The sequence below is a fragment of the Microcaecilia unicolor genome, chromosome 11 (assembly GCF_901765095.1).
Source record: "Microcaecilia unicolor chromosome 11, aMicUni1.1, whole genome shotgun sequence".
NCBI classification, from domain to species: domain Eukaryota; kingdom Metazoa; phylum Chordata; class Amphibia; order Gymnophiona; family Siphonopidae; genus Microcaecilia; species Microcaecilia unicolor.
This window is the reverse complement of record NC_044041.1, coordinates 195,000,937-195,022,248: the sequence shown is the minus strand read 5'-3', so window position 1 is coordinate 195,022,248 and position 21,312 is coordinate 195,000,937. Positions and strand designations below refer to the sequence as shown.

The window sequence follows — 21,312 nt, the reverse complement described above, 5'->3', positions numbered from 1 at the left end:
GGAATTGAACCCAGTTCCCCAGGATCAAAGTCCACTGCACTGACCACTAGGCTACTCCTCCTCACTCTTTGGGATTCCGGAATCTTGCTATTCTTTGGGGTTCTACATGGAATGTTGCTGCTCTTTGAGATTCTGTATGGAATCTTGTTAATGGGACTTGATATACTGCCTTTCTGTGGTTTTTGCAACTACATTCAAAGCATTTACGTAGTATATACAGGTACTTATATGTACCTGGGGCAATGGAGGGTTAAGTGACTTGCCCAGTCACAAGGAGCTGCAGTGGGAACCAAGCCCAGTTCCCCAGGATCAAAGTCCACTGCACTAACCACTAGGCTACTCCTCCACTCCTTACTCTTTGGGATTCCGGAATCTTGCTGTTCTTTGGGGTTCTACATGGAATGTTACTACTCTTTGAGTTTGTGCATGTAATCTTGATAATGGGACTTGATATACTGCCTTTCTGTGGTTTTTGCAACTACATTCAAAGCATTTACGTAGTATATACAGGTACTTATTTGTTCCTGGGGCAATGGAGGGTTAAGTGACTAGCCCAGAGTCATAAGGAGTTGTAGTGGGAATTGAACCAAGGACACCAGGCTAGGCCACTCCCCCACTCCATGACTGGTGTAACTGCTTGTGCCTAAATGCTATAGGCATATATACCCGGTTATGGCGCCTACTTTCTTTTATAGAATAGATACCTACCATTGATCCTCCCATCACCGAATTCTAGATACCCTGTTATACAACTGGCCCCATAGTCCCCAGTGTTCCATGGAATTAGAAAGCAGCAGAAGTGTCCCTACCCCCACCCCTGCTCCTGAAAGTGGCATTACCTGCCTCCACGGACCCTGCATGACTGTGTGTTGAAAGACTCGGGTAGGGATGTCCTGTCATCTTCATAGGTAATGTGAGTCCCTTTGAAGTCAGGTTCAGAGAAGAGATGGATCTGTGGGCAAAGGACATAAACTTGAGAAGTCAGAGGACAGATATAGCTATGGAGAGGCTGAGATTAGTGGAACCAGAGCTAACAGGCGGGCTGAAGAAAAAGGGACAACAGAGTCAGGACCTGGGCCTGGAAGAGAAAAAGCAGAAGACCATGAAGAGCAGGGGCTGCCTGTTGTGCTTGGAAGATGAAGAAGATGGAGAAGGGGGAGGTGCGACACAGGACAAAACGCTACATTAAAACACAGCAGCAAAATCAAACCAAGGTCATCAGTTAGTGACATCTGTCAGCACCCCTCCCCCCCAATTGCTGGAGCAAGCGGACATAGCAAAAAGCTAAGTATTCAGTCCCAAAATCAAGCCAACGTTCCCATTTATTCTGACGTTAAGAAGCTGAAACACTAAAGAACAGAAGAGAAGACCCAGTGCGGCAGAGCAAGAAGGATCTACTCAGTGACGTTCCTAGGGTGGCTGACACCTGGGGCGGATCGTCGATGCCCCCCCAGGGTGCAAGCACGACCCCCCCACCCCCCGGCGAAAGGCCACCCCCTCCCCCCTGCGAAAGGACACCCCCCGGGTGCATTTTACCTGCTGGGGGGGGGGGGGGGGCGTGCCGCACACCTGTCGGCTTCGCTTGTTCCATGCTCCCTCTGCCCCGGAACAGAGGGAGCACGAAACGAGCGGAGACAACAGGCGTGCGGCACCCCCCCCCAGCGGCATGCCCCCGGGGGTGGACCGCCCCCCCCGCCCCCCCCCCCCCTTGGTACGCCACTGGATCTACTGTGCTCCCGAACAGGGCTTTCCCTGGTGGTATACAAGGGTACTTAGGACCATCATGTACTCCATCGGCTGCACTCTCAAACTGTGCCCCTCCCCCCCCCTGACAGTCCAGGTTAAGAGTCAATTCTGTAATGTCCTGCTATTCCTGTAATCTCCAGTTAAGCACAAAGTCAAATGTGGGGCCAACATCAAATCAGGCGGCACCAAAGAGGAAGAGGCAGGAGCTTAAAGGCATGTGGAAGAGCTGTACATGCAGGCCAGTGGTCTAGTGGGGTCCGAGCCACTGTCGTCCCCAGCTGTTGTCTCTTCCTGCACTGCCTCTTCTCTCTCTGGGTTTTGTGTGTGATTAAGAAAACTGCCTGTGTATGTATTAATTTTCAAAATTGCATCTGCACAGTTGGCCAACTTCCATTGGAGATAACATTAAGTACTTTTTATCTGCATAACCATTCTCTGAATTTGTATTGGAACATTAGGCCGATCTCTGCATGCTAAAAACATGCACATGTGCATTGTCAGGCACCGTATTCAAATTTATCACTGTGCAGAAATCCAGCAGTACCAAGTTTCAAGGTGTTATGTTATGTTAGTTTTATAACCTGCCAAATCTTCCAAATGTGCAGGACGTCAGACTCACAGAAACAGAACGAAGCCTTGCGCCAGAAGAAGAGGGCCTTGGCTGGCAGGGGTTGGGGTCTCCCGCCAGCAAAGGTAGCCGACGGCGACAGCGGTGGCGGGGGAGGGTTGGCGGTGGGAGGGGGGTTTAGAGAATCGTCGGCAGGGGGGTCCAGGGCCAAGTCTACGGGGGCCAGGCCCCTGTGGCCCCAAGTAGCTACGCCACTGCTCGCGGTTGGTCAGTAATTAGAATTCAAAGACGTATCACCATTTACTTGTTTTGGGACTGGAGTTAATATGTTACCCATGTCGGAAGAAAACCAACCATTTGCCAAGGTTGCATTGACAAATGAGACCATCCAATTTATTATTTAATTCGGAAGACCTTTGAATAAATATGAGGGAAAAGTATCTAGTGTCTGTTAATCAAAGAGCAGAGCTTAAAGGTGGAAATTGGCTCAAAGGAAAACCAGTATCGACCTACTGGGATCTCATCTATTGTAAAGTTGAAGTCTAATGAATCACATTAAAGAGAATTATCAAATGAATGGTAAATACAATTTCACAAAAAACCCCCAAAAAAGCTAATTCCTCAGCTGAAGGCTGAGAGATATTGACTGATGTGGAGGATGATAAACTAGAGTCAACCAAAGTAAATAGTTTTCTTAAGTTAGGTTTTTCAAGTCCCACTAAAAAGGCGTAATAGATTCTCGTTGCTGTATTTGAATCGTACTAATACTCTTTTTCCTCAGGATGTGTGCTGCTGCATGCCTCAATGTGTGACCTGAAAAAGGTTTTATCGCTTCCTTGATCTGATCATTCGAAACTTCACAGCGCAAGCAAGGATGTCCATAGAAATGTCTGACATGTATTCTTACCTTTGATGTGTAGTGCAGACTTTGGCCTCCAACCTAAAAAAACAAACAACAAAAATTAATTGTTAGAACCCAGTTACTCCTATATGCAAGACATTTATATAAGCCACAGAGCCTTTAAATAGCTGTACCCCAGAGGGATATGTGAGTGTCCTGCATAGCTCTTCCCTGCAGGACAGGTGGGTTTAAGAAAATTCTCCTCCTCCCCTGCCCCCTCCCCTAAAGGTCAGATCATAATCACCTACAGCTCTACCCCAGAGGAAAGGATGAATGACACAACCCTCCCACCACCACCCTGGCACAGGTGAGTGTCACACACAGCTGTACCCTGGAGGACAGGTAAGTGTCACACCACTCTCCCCACAGGACAGGGAAGTGTAACATAGATGATTGCAACAAACACTCTCCCTCTTCCCCAGACAGGCTGAGTGTAATGCCCCCTTCAGTCCGTTCAGAACTCTGCTGCACGTCTTATCTTCCGCCTGGACCGATATACTCATATCACCCCTCTCCTCAAGTCACTTCACTGGCTTCCGATCAGGTACCGCATACAGTTCAAGCTTCTCCTATTAACCTACAAATGCACTCGATCTGCAGCCCCTCCTCACCTCTCTACCCTCATCTCCCCTTACGTCCTACCCGTAACCTCCGCTCTCAAGACAAATCCCTCCTTTCAGTACCCTTCTCCACCACCACCAACTCCAGGCTCCGCCCTTTCTGCCTCGCCTCACCCCATGCTTGGAACAAACTCCATGAGCCCATACGCCAGGCCCCCTCCCTACCCATCTTCAAATCCTTGCTCAAAGCCCACCTCTTCAATGTCACCTTTGGCACCTAACCACTTTACCTCTACTCAGGAAATCTAGACTGCCCCAACTTGACATTTCGTCCTTTAGATTGTAAGCTCCTTTGAGCAGGGACTGTCCCTCTTTGTTAATTTGTACAGCGCTGCGTAACCCTAGTAGCGCTCTAGAAATGTTAAGTAGTAGTAGTAGTAGTCCCTCTTCCCCAGACAGGCTGAGTGTAATGCACAGATCTCCCCTTGAAAACAGGAATGTCACCTGGAGGACAGGTTGTAGAGAAGAGATTCTGCAGTTGCTGGAGCCCCAGTCCTGACAGCTCCGATACATCCCTTTCTCCAAGATGTACTGCTCTCCAGAGAAGTTCACATCTGAATACGCTACCCACCTGTCCAGGAAAGCAGACAGCGGTATGTAATTCCAGCATAAGCAAATGTAGCAAAAGCAGAGGCTCTGAATGCCACAGTCTCCCCCCACCCCCCCCAAATAAGGCTACAGTTCGGACAGCTCTCAAGATAGATTCCTTAGAGCCCTAGGATTTCTCAAAGACACAAAAAGACCAATGCATGAAAATATGCAGGGATGCACATGCTTACACATTCACCTACATACCCCCCCACCCACACACAGACATAGATGCACCCAGGTCCTGTTACACACACCCGTGAGGCTTTGATAGATCATAAAAGCACTTGTTAGTGGTGGTTGGGATGAGGTATCAAAGATGCATATTTTCAAAGCACTTAGCCTTCCAAAGTTCCATAGGTTTCTATGGAGCTTTGGAAGGCTAAGTGCTTTGAAAATATGAAATCCACATTTAACTGACCTAGATAAGCAGAGATATGCACACATGTACACAGGCTTACAGATACTCAAACAAGTACTGGGGAATAGGGAGATGAAAGGCAGGTAGAGGATAATATATTGGGTTAGACATTGGGTTGCATTGTACTTTAGGAATTCAAATTCAAATCAATTCTTGTATACCGCTAACATCCCCTTTCCAGGGTTCAGTGCGGTTTACATTCTAGGTGAGACAAAAGCAGATAGTATTAATGTGAGGTATAAGAAACATTAGATACCACTGGATTAATGCATGAGATGAAAAACATTAAAGGGAAGGATAATGGATGATACTAGGAGGTAGGTCTTTTAACTGGCTACATTACTGAAGAGTGGGTGCTTACTTTTCACTCTTCAGACTCTGTCTTATTTTCAATTACCCAGGAAAACTTTGCACAGCATTTATATCTGATAAGCAAGATACAGAATTCTTCTGCGGTAAAAAAAAGTATGTGTGAATCCCACTTTCAGGACACCTTCTCAGCCTGTGGGTAAAGATACACCACACAGGCTGTACATACGTAGGGTGGGCGGTTTTATAAAACCCATTTTCACAAGTAAAGAACTCTTTCAGTCACAGAAATGACTTTGAAAAGACCTTGAGTTTTGGTGCAGTTTTTACTAATAACCACTTGTTACACTTTAAGGTATGGTCCAGCAGACAGAGGATTGAGCCACAGGGTGGAGAAGTTTTGGGATAAATGCTCAGTTCCTTCTACCACTGACAGACTGACCTTAGATAAGGCCCTTTGGAAATCAATTTTCAAACACTTTTTTAAGGGGTGGGGGGTGGGTGACACACTTTCAGGGATGAAACTCCTCGGGAAGGGTGATGTGCCTCAGGGTGGTGATGTGTCTCAGAGGTGATGTGCCTCGGGGGGGGGGGGGGGGGGGTGGTAACATACCTCTGGGGGGTGCAGCAGCGACCCACCTTGGGTGGCAAGCAAGCTACGTATGCCACTGATACAGAGGAAAATTCTATGAATGGCGCTCAAAATTTGACATCACAAAAATCAGTGCTGAACAGTATTCTTTAAAAGGCATTCCAGAATTGATACCCTTTATAGAATAGTGCAAAGCCCCAGATTCACGCTCAACATTGGGTGAGAGGAGTTACCAGTGCATTTTTTCTAGCAAAAAAGGTGCCAGTACTCAAATACTAGGCCGCCCTTCAGGGGTGGGGTGATCACTGAGGGACCCACCCCATAACAGCCAGGCCCCCTGCAACCGGTCGCAGAATCTATGACAAGGCAGAATTGGTGTGTAGAACCTGAGCTCTTTCATTAAAACTTGGGGTCCATGGGCCAATTTTAGCAGACCAGGGAAAAGGTGCCGGTGCTCAGTACCCCCTAAAAAAAAAGCCCTGGGAGTTACACCAGCTGAAACCAGGTGCAAATTCCAATACGCAAGTTAGGCGTGATCCCCTGAATTCTATAACACTGCACAGATTTTAAGGGAACACCCCTCCCGTGGCCACACCCCCTTTATAGATCCACACAGAAACACTTTGGTGCTTAGACGTGTAAGTGAGGTTTTGCACGGATCTGCCATTTCTGCCCCATTTTGGGGCCTTGCAGCCGTTGGAATGCTCTCTCATGCCAAAAATGTGGCACAGAAGGTAGCACCTAATTGTTCAACACCATCTATAGGATTTCCCCCATAACGTTTCTTCTAGCCCCTCTCACCTCCCCCACACCACACACGCTGTTAGCCATGTGAGCAAACGCTAGCCATGCACTGAAGGAAAGGTTCGTATCTTATTGCCCTGTGATGAAACTCACACTCCGCTCAGGACGTGGATGGACTTTGTGGCTGTTCCATAGTTGGCCAGTTCCACGTCAGGTAACGCATCACTGATCTGAATACAGGGAGTGTCTTCAGAGTCCGTCTCCGCATACATGATCAGGGCTGGGTCAGAGAAGTCCTGCAGGGAAACAAGGCAGGCTTCAGAGCCAAACTCACTAACCGGCACCCAGAAAAAGTAATGGAAACAGTGAACATGTGGGCTGATCTCATTTAAAAGAAACTTCACACTTTTGTCTCTGGTTCCCAACTGAATTTGGCCAGCAAAACAGAAAGAGAAGTGCCTTTTTGAAATCAGATCTCCTTACGCTAAACTGAAATCTCCAGGGAAATGTCTTACCGTGCGGATGGGACGTAACGATGCAAGCTCCTTGCTGCTACCCCCCCAGGCTTTCCAGTCGTTGAACCCTCCTTCTTCCAGTAGGTACTGTTGCCCCCGGAATCCCTCTTTCTGATAGCCAACCCAACTGCAGAGGAGAGACAGATATGATGAGAGAAGTATCAGGAGAGAGGGCCAAAGAGAAAACAAGATACATCAGCAGTGCAGCGGAAAGGCCCTTAAAATGAGAGGAGGAGGAGAAAGAGAAAACAAAAGGCATAGACATAGACAGAGAGAGAGATCGAGAGAGAGAGAAACACATCCAGAAATTGACACAAACATCTGTAAATAAGCACATAAGTATTGCCATACTGGGACAGACCGAAGGTCCATCAAGCCCAGCATCCTGTTCCTAACAGTGGCCAATCCAGGTCACAAGTACCTGGCAAGATCCCAAAAAAGTACAATACATTTTATGCTGCTTATCCTAGAAAGCGGATTTTTCCAGTCCATTTTAATAATGATCTATGGACTTTTCCTTTAGGAACCCATCCAAACCTTTTTTAAACCCTGCTAAGCTAACTGCTTTTACTACATAATAAATTCCAGAGTTTAATTACATGTTGAGTGAAGAAAAAGTTTCTCCGATTTGTTTTAAATTTACTACTTTGTAGCTTCATTGCGTACCCCCTAGTCCTAGTATTTTCAGAAAGAGTAAACAAGCAATTCACTGGAAGAGGTTAAGAGATGGACCAGCCTATGGAAAAGGGGAAATTAAAAAAAGAGAAACAGAAAGGGAGAGAAGAAGCTGATAAGAATCGTGAATGCAATAAAAACGATCTGGTCTCTCCTAGTTTCTTGAAATTCTGCCTTCTTCCTCTGATTGTTGACCCTTCAATCTCAACTGCTGTATCTTCTCGGTCATCTCATCTTGTCTAGAGTTCCCATTTTCACTCCTCCAGTGCTCCAAAGAGGGTTTCTCTGGTTTATAAGATAATGCCACTCACCAGCCTCCCAGGACCTGCAAAGACCCAACAGATGATAATCTGAGGCCTGCTGCATCCTTTTCATTCCTCAGGTCATGAATGTCCCTGTTCACTTCACAGCTACGGCCCTGGAAATTGTCGTTCACATATATAATAACCTAAGGAAACAAGCAAGACCCAGAAGGGTGTCAGTTACAACCACAACAGCATCGGGCTTCCAAAAACACATTGGGATAGTTTGAATGGCCAGACAATGGCTAAACCTCAAACATCCATCAGCATTACTTTTTAGGGATAACAGTGGAATTCATTTTTGTGGCTCTGGAGATTATTACAAAGCTCGGTCAGTTATCGAAAGGGTAACAGCCATGGACCATTCTTGAAAAACATCCATTCCAGGTAAGGCTCGTGCACAGTTCCTTGTAATAGTTTTATCCACCACAAATACGCTTTTGCTAGCTTCCCATGAACCACACTGTGTGTTTCTGCAATCCCTTGTGTTCGCCCAGCCGAACATTACTCAGCACTGTACTAAGTGTTACGAGTTTTCAGCTTGTAAAGTGAATCAGCTGAACCTAGTTTTGCTGTGTATAGGTTCTTTTTTTCTGGTATCCAGCGAGTTGCCATGGGTACAGTTCCCCCCCCCCCCCCCCCCAGACAGTTCCCACCCACCAATTCCTGCCTGGATAAGTCCCTTCTAGGTCTTTTCCCCTCTGACCAATTCCCACTCAAGGAGGACAATTCCCTCCTAGGACTAACCCTCCCCCCCCCCCCCCCCCCCGGCTATTTCCTATCCTGCATGTAGTTTTCAGTCTTTTTTTCTTGCCTCAGGTGTTATGTTGGGGGGGGGGGGTTCTTATGTGTCGTAATTTTTATGAGAAGTATTGTTGCATGGCGTGGAGTTTGTTGCATCGGGCAGAGGTGAAGCGTTTAGTCTGGGAGTGGAATCGTGTGGGAGCAGGAGAGGTGAAGTGTTGAGTCTGGGAGCAGAAACAGGTGAGAGTGGGTTAAATTTTAAGGTGAAACATTTAGTCTGGGAGTGGAATTGGATGGGATTGGGTTAAAATTTAAATCTCCAATGTAGGTATTGACTGAATTTTTTATGGGGGGGGGGGGTTGTTTGTGTGTCAACTTGTATAGGGTTTTTGTTGTTGTTGTTGTTGCTTTGAAGTCCATTATGGCTGTGCTGGTAATATTTTGTGTAAGTTTTTTTAAAAACATTATACTTTATGACCTGACCTAGAACCCTTTTCCTTACCTTAGGCTCGTTGGGTTTCTCAACAGAAAGACCCCCCTAAAAACAAGATAAAATACAATCCATTATGCAGTCTTTTAAGGATAATTCACTCTGCGGAGTAACAGTAACGATAGCCCACTGAGATAAAATGAAAGCATGCATGCTTGAAAAAGGTGTTTACAACTTATAGAAGGGATTTCCTGTATGCATAGAATAGGAAGAATTTCTTATAAATCAGAGCGCCGAGCTTGGCGCAATAAGAGAATACAAAGAAATTCCCAAATAATGCTGCTATTTTAGAAGGGTGCCTGCTAGCAGATTCTTCTAGATAAAGCATCTCCGTGGTCGCTCCTTAGGATTATCTCTGGCACTCTTAAGGCAGGGAGTTTCAACCCAGCCTTCCCGGCGCACCCAGCCAGTCAGGTTTTCAGGATACCCACAATGAATATGCATGAGATAGATTTCCATCCAATGAAGACAGCGCATGCAAATTTATCTCATGTATGTTCATTGGGGGGGTATCCTGAAAACCTGACCAGCTGGGTATGTCCCGAGGACTGGATTGAGAACCACTGCTCCAGGGGGAAGATCTTGGTTTCATATCTCTTGCAAATATGTTCTGTCATTCATGAGGCAAAGCTCTATCTCACCATACCAGGGGCGTAGCCAGGTGGACAATTTTGGGTGGGCCTGAGCCCAAGGCGGATGGACATAGAATTCACCCCCCATCCCCCTCTGGTTTGCTCCTCTCTCCACCCCTCCATGCCCACAAACCCCAAATATTAAATACTTGAGCTGGTGAGGATCCGCAAAGGAGCCGGCACTCTTCCAAACGGCAGCCAGCAAACTGATGGTGCTGCCAGCAGGCCAGGCCGTGCATGCTCCGTGCTTTTGTATGTGCAAAAACTGAGCATGTGCAGAGGGGCCGGTCTCAGCGTCAGCTAAAGGCAAGTGCTGTCAGCTGACATTTGGAAGAGCGAGAGCTGCCCAAGGAGAAAAAATCTTCAGCTGGCAAAGTTTGGGTATCCCCACCAGCCACGGCAAGAATGTCACAATTTTGGGTGGGCCTGAGTCCAAAGTGGGTGGGCCCTGGCCCACCCAGGCCCACGTGTGGCTACGCCACTGCACCATACAGGTTGCACCGTTACCTCTCCTGCACCTGGGCTCTGTTATTTGTATGGCAAACAGAAAAGTGAGGTAAACTCAAGGAGGATATCAAGAAGTCTTTAATTCTAAACAGTATAAAAATGACGCGACACAGCCGGGTTTCCGCACAAAGGCTCAACAGACTGGATGTGGACTTTACTTTTAAGTTAGTGTTTTTTTTCGCTTATAATGTAAGAGATTCACTTGACCCCTGAGGCAGGCGTTTGTGCCGAAACACGGCCATGTCAGGTCGTTTTTATGCTGTTTAGAAATAAAAGAACCCGAATTATAGCTACGTCATGCAAGGTTCCACGTTAGGAATTACGGACCAAGAAAGGGATCTGGGTGTCATCGTCGATAATACACTGAAACCTTCTGCTCAGTGTGCTGCTGCGGCTCGGAAAGCGAATAGAATGTTGGGTATTATTAGGAAAGGAATGGAAAACAGGTGTGAGGATGATATAATGACATTGTATCGCTCCATGGTGCGACCGCACCTTGAGTAATTGTGTTCAATTCTGGTCGCCGCATCTCAAGAAAGATATACCGTGTTTCCCCGAAAATAAGACACTGTCTTATATTAATTTTTGCCCCCAAAAATGCACTAGGTCTTATTTTCAGGGGCTGTCTTATTTTTCGGGGGAACATCGGGGTTGGATTGGGGTTGGCCCGCCCGCCCTCCGTCGCTCCCGGAACTAACCTTAAATGCCTCCTTTCACCTTCGCAGCAAGCAGCAGCAGGGCAGGCCACTCCTTCCTTCCGTGTCCCGCCCTCGCCTGACGTAATGTCAGGCCCTGCTGCTGCTTGCTGCGAAGGTGAAAGGAGGCGTTTAAGATTAGTTCCAGGAGTGACAGAGGGTGGGTGGAGGGGGGGCCCGGCGACCACGGGTGGGGGGGGCGGCCCGGGGGCGGCCTTGTCCGGCTCTCGGCAGCCCTGGTTTCAAACAAAAATTTGCTAGGTCTTACTTTCGGGGGAGGCCTTATATCTACCAATTCAGGAAAACCTCTACTAGGTCTTATTTTCGGGGGATGTCTTACTTTCGGGGAAACAGGGTAGTAGAATTGGAAAAGGTGCAGCGAAGGGCGACTAAAATGATGGCAGGGATGGGACGACTTCCCTATGAAGAAAGACTAAGGAGGCTAGGGCTTTTCAGCTTGGAGAAGAGACGACTGAGGGGAGACATGATAGAGGTATATAAAATGAGTCAGGTAGAACAGGTGGATGTGAAGCGTCTGTTTACGCTTTCCAAAACTACTAGGACTAGGGGGCATGCGATGAAACTACAGTGTAGTAAATTTAAAACAAATCAGAGAAAATATTTCTTCACCCAACGCATAATTAAACTCTGGAATTCGTTGCCGGAAAACATGGTGGAGGCAGTTAGCTTAGCAGAGTTTAAAAAGGGGTTAGACGGTTTCCTAAAGAACAAGTCCATAAACCACTACTAAATGGACTTGGGAAAAATCCACAATTCCAGGAATAACATGTATAGAATGTTTGTACGTTTGGGAAGCTCACCAGGTGCCCTTGGCCTGGATTGGCCGCTGTCGTGGACAGGATGCTGGGCTCGATGGACCCTTGGTCTTTTCCCAGTGTGGCATTACTTATGTACTTAAAGATTTCTTGATATCCTCCTTGCTACCTCACTTTTCTGTTTGCCATTCACGTTTATGTGAGGGATTTTTTTCCTCCTCTTTTGCAGCTTGCCTTGTTATTTGCATAATATCACACTAGATGTGCTAGAGATTTGGGGGTTTGTTAAAAAGCATTTGATATACTGCCTGCTTTTCTGTGGCACAAGTAAAGCAGTTTACAAATTACATATAAGTACTTTCTCTGACCCTAAAGATAAGAGAATGTGCCCTGAAGACAGACAGACTAACCAGAGGTTGTTATTTCTTATAAGAAAATAAAACAACACTGCTTTTCTTCACCACAGAAACAGGAAGTAAGGGAGGTGAACGTTCACTAGTACAGAAGCTTTAATAACTCTGAAAGTTCAGTCCTCTAACGAGGTCGGCACAGCTCTGACGTGAACATATATCTAACAGTGTGGAGCACAGTAGTGAGCGGACTTGCATTTCTAGTTAATATTTCACCTCCATCTCTGATGTACCGTTCACTTTTCCTGCCTGCTTGTCTCCCGGGCTCCTCTGGTATTGAAGGTTCCTTTCATTCATTTCCGCTTTACGGAGGGTATTATGATCATCATTGTTCCAATGAATGCAGAGCTCCTCCGAGAGGAACAGAAAACGGTCACAAGCACACTTACTATTTGGATAGGCTGCAGGGAGCAGATGTTTGGGTCTGTGCTGTCCCAGGCTTTCAGACTAGGGAAGCCCCCAGGCTCTACAATGGAGGGATCTCCTTCAAAGAAAGGTTGATTATAAAGCAGCCACCTGTAGGAGAGGCACAAGACAGACAGACCTTACACACAAGCAAATTAATGTGACACCCCATCCTCTCTTCACAGGCTTGAAATCAACAATTTCCCTTGATTTCTTACAGGCCGTCTTTATGGATGTGTACCTGGCGTGGCTGCTGTAGGGTGAGTGTAGGGGTCGGCTGACAGTGATCTGGGCCCCTGAGCAGAAAGGATCATTGGGCCCCCGCCACCCCCCTTTGTTTTCAGCACCCTCCCCCCCCTTGCACACTACAGCCCCCCCCAGGCCTACCTTGAAGAGCCCTGGTGGTCTAGTAGGGCAGGAAAGAACCCCATTTTTCTTCTTCATGGTGGCCGAGACTGCTGCAAGAAGTCTCGGCAGCCATTTTAAAGACGTGATGGTGCCGGACAGAGCAGTGGGCAGGAAAGAGTGGGGTTCTTTTCTGCTCCTGAAGAGGCCACAAGACCAGGGCCCTTCAAAGTAGGCCGCTGAGGTTCAGGGGGCTGTAGTGTGCCAGGGGGGAGACACTGGGCCCTTGGTTATTGCCTGGTTGCCCGTATGGTCAGTCCATCCGTGGTTCAGTGCCGCCCCTGGTTCAGATCCTGAACACCCCCTAACCTGTACACTCCTAACTTTCTGGGGGCACCATTCTCCATGTTCTCTGACCACCCACGGTGTCACCAGGGCTACAATCAGCCCTGATCTCCTAGAGACAGCTGCATTAGCAGGAACATCACACCAACCCATGTAGGTTCACATAATTTCTATTCCATCATGTCATTTTTCCAACCATGATGTGTGATGATGAAGCCAGTAGGATGCTCCAGTAACTCAGCTGTCTGTGTGCCCCTTTTCTCTGCTTTTATGTGTTTAGGGGGTAATTCTCTACTGGTCCCCTAAAGTTAAGAACCGGGATGATGCAGGTTAAGCACTAATTCTATATTAGCAATTAAAGTGTAAGTCCTAAGGTATGCATCTAACCTAAGGCATGAGCTCCTAAGCAAGCTCAATGGCTGACGTACATGCTTTTGCCTAAATGCTAGTATTCTAGAACCTACACGCATAAGTGCTAGACACGCCCCTGACCTGCTCATGCCCCTCCCAGGTCCATGCCCCTTTGCAGTTGTGCAGTATGGAAATTGAACGTACAATTTGCAGAATCCCGACTAAGAGCAGGAGCAGAAAGGAAAAGGTCAATTTTGGAGGGGGCAAGCAGAAATAATTACCTGGGGGCCAGAAAACCAGAAGGAATAAGCTTGATGAATATAACAACTAATGTCACTGAGGTAGATGTTCAGTGGACCTGGCACAGTTTGGGTCCCATCCTTAGCTTCTACCTTTCCTCTGCTATTCACCATCTGCATTCTGTCAGGAGTGGCAGTGGCGTAGCCATAGGTGGGCCTGGGTGGGCCAGGGCCCACCCACTTAGGATTCAGGCACACCCAACAGTAGCACATGTTTAGCGGTAGCTGGTGGGGATCCCCAGCTCCACCAACTGAAGACCTACCCCTGATGGTAATGAAAACACTACTGTCCTTGATACTGTCACCTGCGCATGCTCAGTCTTCAGCGCATGCCTGCTGCAGACTGTCAAGGTGGGAAGAAGCGTTTTCTTGTCAGCTGAGATATTTTTTGGAGGTGGGGGGAGGGGGGGTGAACACTTGGTGCCCACCCACTTCTTGCCTAGGCCCACCCAAAATTTGTTGTTTTTTTTGCCAGCTGAGATCATTTTTGGGGTGGTGGTGCGGGGGGGGGGGGGGTGAACACTTGGTGCCCACCCACTTCTTGCCTAGGCCCACCCAAAATTTGTTGTTTTTTTTGCCAGCTGAGATATTTTTTTGGGGTGGGGTGGGGTGAACACTTGGTGCCCACCCACTTCTTGCCTAGGCCCACCCAAAATTTGTTGTTTTCTTGCCAGCTGAGATATTTTTTTGGGGTGGGGGGGGGGTGAACACTTGGTGCCCACCCACTTCTTGCCTAGGCCCACCCAAAATTTGTTGTTTTCTTGCCAGCTGAGATATTTTTTTGGGGTGGGGGTGGGGGGGTGAACACTTGGTGCCCACCCACTTCTTGTCTAGGCCCACCCAAAATTTGTTGTCTGGCTACGCCCCTGAGGAGTGGTGCAAGAATCTCATGGTTTCAACTGGGCAGGGCAGACCATTTCTGCAGGATTCCCAGGGGACCTGCCTGCCCCATAAGATTGTCGCACTGCCCCTGACGGTAGGCAGACTCCTGGACACTTTGGAGGGAATGGGCTGGGAGTCATTGTGTCTTAGCATGGTTCCAGTTACATTTCTGGAACATTTTCTATCAGAACTGGGATTCAATGTCTTGTGCTGCTTTAATCCTTCAGAAACATGCATGCAGCCCTCTCTAGGGTGTGACGTCTGGCTACCAACTCTTGGTGCCTGACATTTACGATGGCTTCCAAAGGGGAGAGGGTAGGAAGTATTATTATTATCATCACCTGATACTTATTATGGTGACCTCATGACCCTGGGCAAGTCATTGAACCCCACCATTGCTCCAGGCACAAAACTTAGAAAGTAAGTAGTGAGCCCTCCCTCTAGGGACAGAGAAAGTCTCTGTATATAATATATGCAAACTGCATTGGCTGTACTATGGAAAAGTGGTATATCAAATGCATGACCCTTACCCTTTATTTGACTAAATGGCTCTTTGCTTATGGACAACCTGCTGTAGCCAAGAGGAAATGAAGCAGGAAAACGTAAAGCAAACAGGAGGTTTTGCGGCTTAGATAGAGGAGGAAAGAAAAAGGCACTAAAAGGGAGAGGGGCTGATTTTGGCTCCACCTCTTTCCTTTGCCTTCCCACCCCCATGCTGTGTCTTACAGGCCTGCATGGACGATGATGGAAGAAGCTTTTATTGGCTGCTCATAAATCCGAATGTCCTCCACCATATCGTGGAACTTCAGTTTCGTGCCTTCTCCGTTTTCCTTTGAAAACAGGCTGATCTCGGGCACCCCGTAATCCTGCAAGAGGGAACCAATTGTTAATCAGCAAGTCAAGGCCGGTTGGGGTTAGGGGTGAAGTTTCAGGGGAATGGGAAGAGTCCAGACAGTCTATGAGTCTGTGAATTCCGCTGCACACTTCAAGTCATTGAAAAACTTATGACAAGGATAATATTTACAGCTCGATCCTCCTACACAGCTGTACCCCCACCTCCCCAATTTCTGAGGCTGCTAATAGAATGATGATGTTAACGAAATTCCGCACTGTGGGCCAATCTGATGATCACAGGAGTTCCCGACTGGATTTATTCAGTCCAGTTCTTGCACAGATACTATTCACAGATCCCCCAGGAGGAAGGGTCTCAGCTATGGCTCAAGAGTTACACCCACTGGCTGTATCAAGTTGCAGACAAAAATGGCCCGTGTCTCTCAGCTGGAGGATGGCTGCTGCTGCTGCAATGGCTGGGGTCAGTGGCCTCAGGTGGCACTCTCGTGAGGTGGCATCGCCCCCCCCAACCCCCTTCCCCAAAATTACCTTTTTCTTTTCTTTTCTTGTTTTTCAAAAGAAGGCGGCAGCGACTCCCATAGGCTGCCCTGCCGCTGCTCTTTCTCTCCCCTGCAGGCGGTCCGCCTCTCTGACATAATTTCCTGTTTCCTCAGAGGCGGGGAGTCGCTGCCACTTCCTTCTTTTGGCCGCATGCCCATTTTCGGCCAAAGAAAAAGGCCTTTTTTGCAGACACACTGAAAAAATTATCCTGCACGCATCCAATACACATGCCTACGACAGTGCAGGCCAGGCCATTTTTCAGTATGTCTTAGTAAAAGGAACCTGCCAGTTAAATCACTTATTCATGGCAGGGGCATAGCCAGACTTCGGCAGGTCCAGAGCCCAAGGTGAGGGGGCACATTTTAGCCCCCCCCCTGGTGCCGCCGACACCCCCATTTTTTACTCCACCACCGCCACCTTTGACCCCCCCCTCTTCCCCCCACCGTCATCGCTGTCGGGTACCTTTGCTGGTGGCAGTGACAGCGATTCTCATACGCTGCCCTGCCGCCAGCACTGGCCTCTTCTCTACTGCAGCCCGCCTCTGAGGAAACAGGAAGTTACATCAGAGAGGTGGCTGCAGTAAATGGAAGAGGCAGGTGGCAGGGCAGTGTATGGGAACTGCTGCCTCCGCTGCCTTTTTGAAAATGGAAAAAGAAGGTCAACTTAGGGAAAGGGGTGGAGGAAGGAAGGGGGAGATGCCGCTCCAGGAAGAGGGTCACCTGGTAGGGTTGCCGCTGATGCGGAATATCACATCTAACCAGCTATGCGTTCACCAGCTCTGCAAAAACTGCTATTCAATGCCAAAGCCCAGACATGTCCCAGCAGGGCCACCGAGAGGGGGGGGGGGGGACAAAATTCCCGGGGCCCGGGCCTCCTTCAAAAGCCCTGCAGAGTACAGCGAAGATCAGCTGAGAGGAGCGGGTCTGTGTGGGCCGCGCACGCCGGAGTCAGAAGACAGCACTTCTGCTGGTGGGGGTTCGGGTGGAAGGGGCCCGGCCCGGTGGCAGAGGCGGGTGGGACTGTGGCGCCGGGCCCCCCTGAGGGGGGGGCGGCGACAGCCTGGGGGGGTGGCAGTGGGGGCGGGGCCCGGGGGCGGCCTTGTCCCAGGCCCGGCTCAGTCTCTCGGCGGCCCTGTGTCCCAGCATTGAATATAAGGGTTTAACCGCCGCTGGCAGTCAGCAAAACACTAATCACCACCAGCTGAATATTATGCCCACTGTGTCCCTCCCACCAAAATGTTACGTGGCATAATTTCTATTGAGTTCAGGTACTGAAAATAATCCCCCCCCCCCCCCCCCCCACTTCCCTAAAAGTCAATCAATCCAGATCAAAGGGCCATAGTAGAAACACCAGGGATCCTGCAGAGTCTCCATGAATTCTGCTGAACACCTCAGGTTACCGACCACTTATGACAAGGAGATCATTATCTCTGATTGATTGCTACACCAGCTAATTGCTTTCTTTGTCATTCTTGCCAACTGCACCACAGAAGTTACTTTTTAACAGTAGCAAATGCTTCTTTCCCATCCCAGGAGCGTCTCTAGGATGTTCCTCCCACTTGGCCACACCCACTACAAAAAGGAGCGTGCTCAGCTGCACTATGTTACAAAACTCAAACTGAGCCCCACCCTGCTTGTGCCCTCACTGCAGTTGTGAAGTTGTAACTCCTGCTTCTCTTGAAACACTGGAAGTACAAGTCCATGTGTGCAACAGATGAACCTTATGACATGGAGCTTGTCTGTATAGCTTACTAGAAATATAAGTACATTTACTTTCTGTCATGGCTTAATCCTGTAAACCCTAACCCTCTTGTCGCCTGATTACCCCCGTTCCTTATAACTTGCAAATTCACTCTCACTTAACTGAACAAGCTGATCCTGGGTTGATCTGTTGCCTGCATGGACTTGCACTTCCAGTTTCTCAAGTAGAGAGGTGTGGTAGCCGTGTTAGTCCACTTTTTAAGGTAATCAATAGAAATCAAACAAAATAAAACATGGAAAAGAAAATAAGATGATACCTTTTTTATTGGACATAACTTAATACATTTCTTGATTAGCTTTCGAAGGTTGCCCTTCTTCGTCAGATCGGAAATAAGCAAATGTTGGTAGATGACAGTGTATATGAGTGAAACATCAAAGCATTCCAGTGACAGTCTAACAGGATGGGGGTGGATAGGTGAGAGTCAGGGAGACACGAGAGCAATACAATTTACAAAGCAATAACATTTTATGCTTTATAATGGGCTAGAAAACCCAGATCTTTGTTAAGTCCTGTCTGGTGGGTGTCAAAATATTTGATCATTTTGACTTCAAAGGTCTTAACGTTCCTGTATTGTTTTAAAGTTCCCTTTCAGGATTCTTACCATAGAAGTTTCTCAAGGGAAGCAGAAGTTACAACTTTACAGCTGCGGTGGAGGAGTAGCCTAATGGTTAAGCATTGTAGCGTGAGACCCAAGGGAACTGGTTTCAATTCCCACAGCATCCCCTTGTGACCTTGGGCAAGTCACCAAATCCTCCATTTCCCCAGCTACAAAATAGGTACATGTATATAATGTGTAAGCTGCTTTGATTATGACCACAGAAAGGCAGTATATCAAATCCCATCCCCGATCCAGTCCTAGTTTAGCTCTGATTGCCCCATTGATCATCGGAATTAGAAATCGCTTTATGCAACGCAACAAAACTTGGACTGGGTTTGGCAACCCTGCCTTGCTCTTGGCTTCAGCCATTTTTCAGCTGAGAAACATTTGCCAGTAGAAATAAAATAAAATATAATAATAATAATAATATCTACAAAGAAAAAAGCTCCAGTCATCCGCAGATTTACCTTGACCACATGCCTCAGGGATCCAATGTGAAAAGGCTTCTTCAAAGTATCAGTTGAACTTTCCTCTTCTTCCTCCTCCTCTTTCTCTTCCTCATCGTCATTCCAAGGATCAGTCAACTCAATGTCCCCTTCAGCTAATACACACTTCCGTCCCTGGAATCGTGGCTTCTCATACATAATCCAGCTAGAGGGGAAGAAAAAGCCAGCCATTAGTAGTCTATGAGATACACTACTGCCATTCACCCCAGTGTTGTCAAATTAGAAAAAACTATTTCTTCACTCAACCTGTCATTAAGCTCTGGAATTCATTGCCAGAGAATGTGGAAAAAGCAGTTAGCTTAGCAGGGTTTAAAAAAGGTTTGGACAAGTTCCTTAAACCATTATTAAGGTGCTCTTGGGCTTATTCCAGGGATGAGCAACATCAAAATCTGTTTTACTCTTATGGGATCTTGCCAGGTATTTGTGACCTGGTTTGGCCACTGTTTGATGAACCTTCGCTGTGTCCCAGCATGGCGATGCTTATGTGCATATATTGAGGGGGGGGGGGGGGGAGTGCAAGGCTGAAAGTTCACCTAAGGCACCTAATACCCTTACTCCAGCCCTGACCCAAAGAAAATCAACCTGTTTGCCTGAGGCTATATAAGCATATAAATATATATATATAAAACACTATTTTAATTCCAATAATCTCTGGTGACTCTACTGGTCCTTTCCTATTCCATCCCAGCACTCAGCTGGGACTAGAGGTAAGTAGCCAGACTAGCTAAGCAACTTTCTACCATTTTGTGCACTTGGAGGAAATGCTATGGGGCCTCTTCACTAATCCACAGTAATCTCTTGCAGTTGCCTTGTGTTGCATAGGGCAGAGGTTCCTTGTTTGCCAGCATGACCCCCGTCAGAAGTACTGCTAAACAGGGTCACAGTCACCATTTTGAACCTGGGCCAGCGATGGGGCAGGAATGTCTGGGGATTACTCCTGCCCCCCCCCAAATCAGTACCAGAGGCGGGGATCAGTGGTTTGGGGATACGTGGACATGCTGGAGGGGATGGTAAGAATGTTCAGGGAGGGATTGTAGGGAATCAGGATGCTCACTGGGGGGGGGGGGGGGGGGGGGCGGGTTAAGCATCAGGCCATGGTTACAGCATGCAGAAGATGGTAAGTGCGCCTGTGCTATCTGCAGCAGGAACACCACACGGTAACTTAGCACACACTAACTGTAAGCGCTGTTCGTACGCTCAGCCATCCATTCTTCACCCTGTTCCCACTCCCAGCCACAGCAAACAGATACTGCGCCAACTAGTGGCCGGCAGGAGCAACAGCTGTGCAGTAAGTGTGACCAAACACTAATTCATGCGGTCAGGACCAGACCAAGCGTATCTGTCACCCTAAGCAAACTTTCAGCCATGCCCTCTCCCCCCAGGGGCAGACCTAGCAACTCCTCTTACCTTCCTTCCCCTCTCAAGACGTCCAGTATCAATCCTTCATTCCTGCCCCCCCTCCAAGGTATTCAGCATCTGCCTTTCTTTCGCTATTCTCCCCCTTACCCCCAGCCTCCTGTTTTCAGCATCTCCCTTCTCCCTTCTGGGCCCACCTCACCCCTCCTCCCATTCTGCTGCTGCTGCAGTGCCACCTGATCCTGCAGCACTAAACAGACATCATTGTGACTGGCACAGGGCCTTGAACATCTGCACATGTTCAAGATCTGCCATGCCACACCCCCTCTGTACTTCCTGTTTCAGAGGAGATGGGAGGTGGTTAGCCACAGTGTGCAGGATGTTCGAGGCCCTGCATGACTGCAGCAGTGTTATCATCCCCCAAACTGTATATCTGCAGGTAGAAACCCACAACCTGCCTGGTGCTCAAGCCAGCCCTGCACATGGTAAATGTTTAGCACCTTCAGAAACAGGCCCCCTTAGTAAATCTAGCCTATCCATATCTAATCTTTTCCTCTTCTCAGAGATCAACCTCATGACCGTGAAGCTAGATGCTTTAGAGAAGAGTAAAAGTCCTTCTCCGCCTCTTACTGACCCGCCACGGACCACCCGGATGGAGATACTGTGTGGAAGAGTCCAGGCTGTTGCATCAGGAACATCACTTATGATCTCGATCTGCTTCCCTCTGAAGCCAGACTGCAGGAAGATAACTATCTGTAGCGAAAGAAATCATAAATTGGGTTTTTTCAACACATGTTTAGTTGCTGGAGGCTAAACAGCATTAAAACAGGTTCCAGT

The 21,312-nt window shown here is 47.9% G+C and overlaps 1 protein-coding gene across 1 annotated transcript in view; it reads right to left on the bottom strand.

Moving 5' to 3' along the window:
• The window catches only part of CRYBG2 (crystallin beta-gamma domain containing 2), a 52,029-nt gene that overhangs the window by 22,141 nt on the left and 8,576 nt on the right, over positions 1-21,312 (bottom strand). The window contains exons 3-13 of the mRNA XM_030220247.1: positions 21,110-21,228; positions 19,081-19,264; positions 15,589-15,728; positions 12,625-12,751; positions 9,228-9,263; positions 7,991-8,127; positions 7,005-7,131; positions 6,643-6,785; positions 4,280-4,406; positions 3,222-3,254; positions 840-952 (exon numbers count right to left, since the gene is read on the bottom strand). Coding sequence (XP_030076107.1) covers positions 840-952; positions 3,222-3,254; positions 4,280-4,406; positions 6,643-6,785; positions 7,005-7,131; positions 7,991-8,127; positions 9,228-9,263; positions 12,625-12,751; positions 15,589-15,728; positions 19,081-19,264; positions 21,110-21,228 — 1,286 coding nt within the window. The remainder of the gene's footprint in view (positions 1-839; positions 953-3,221; positions 3,255-4,279; positions 4,407-6,642; positions 6,786-7,004; positions 7,132-7,990; positions 8,128-9,227; positions 9,264-12,624; positions 12,752-15,588; positions 15,729-19,080; positions 19,265-21,109; positions 21,229-21,312) is intronic.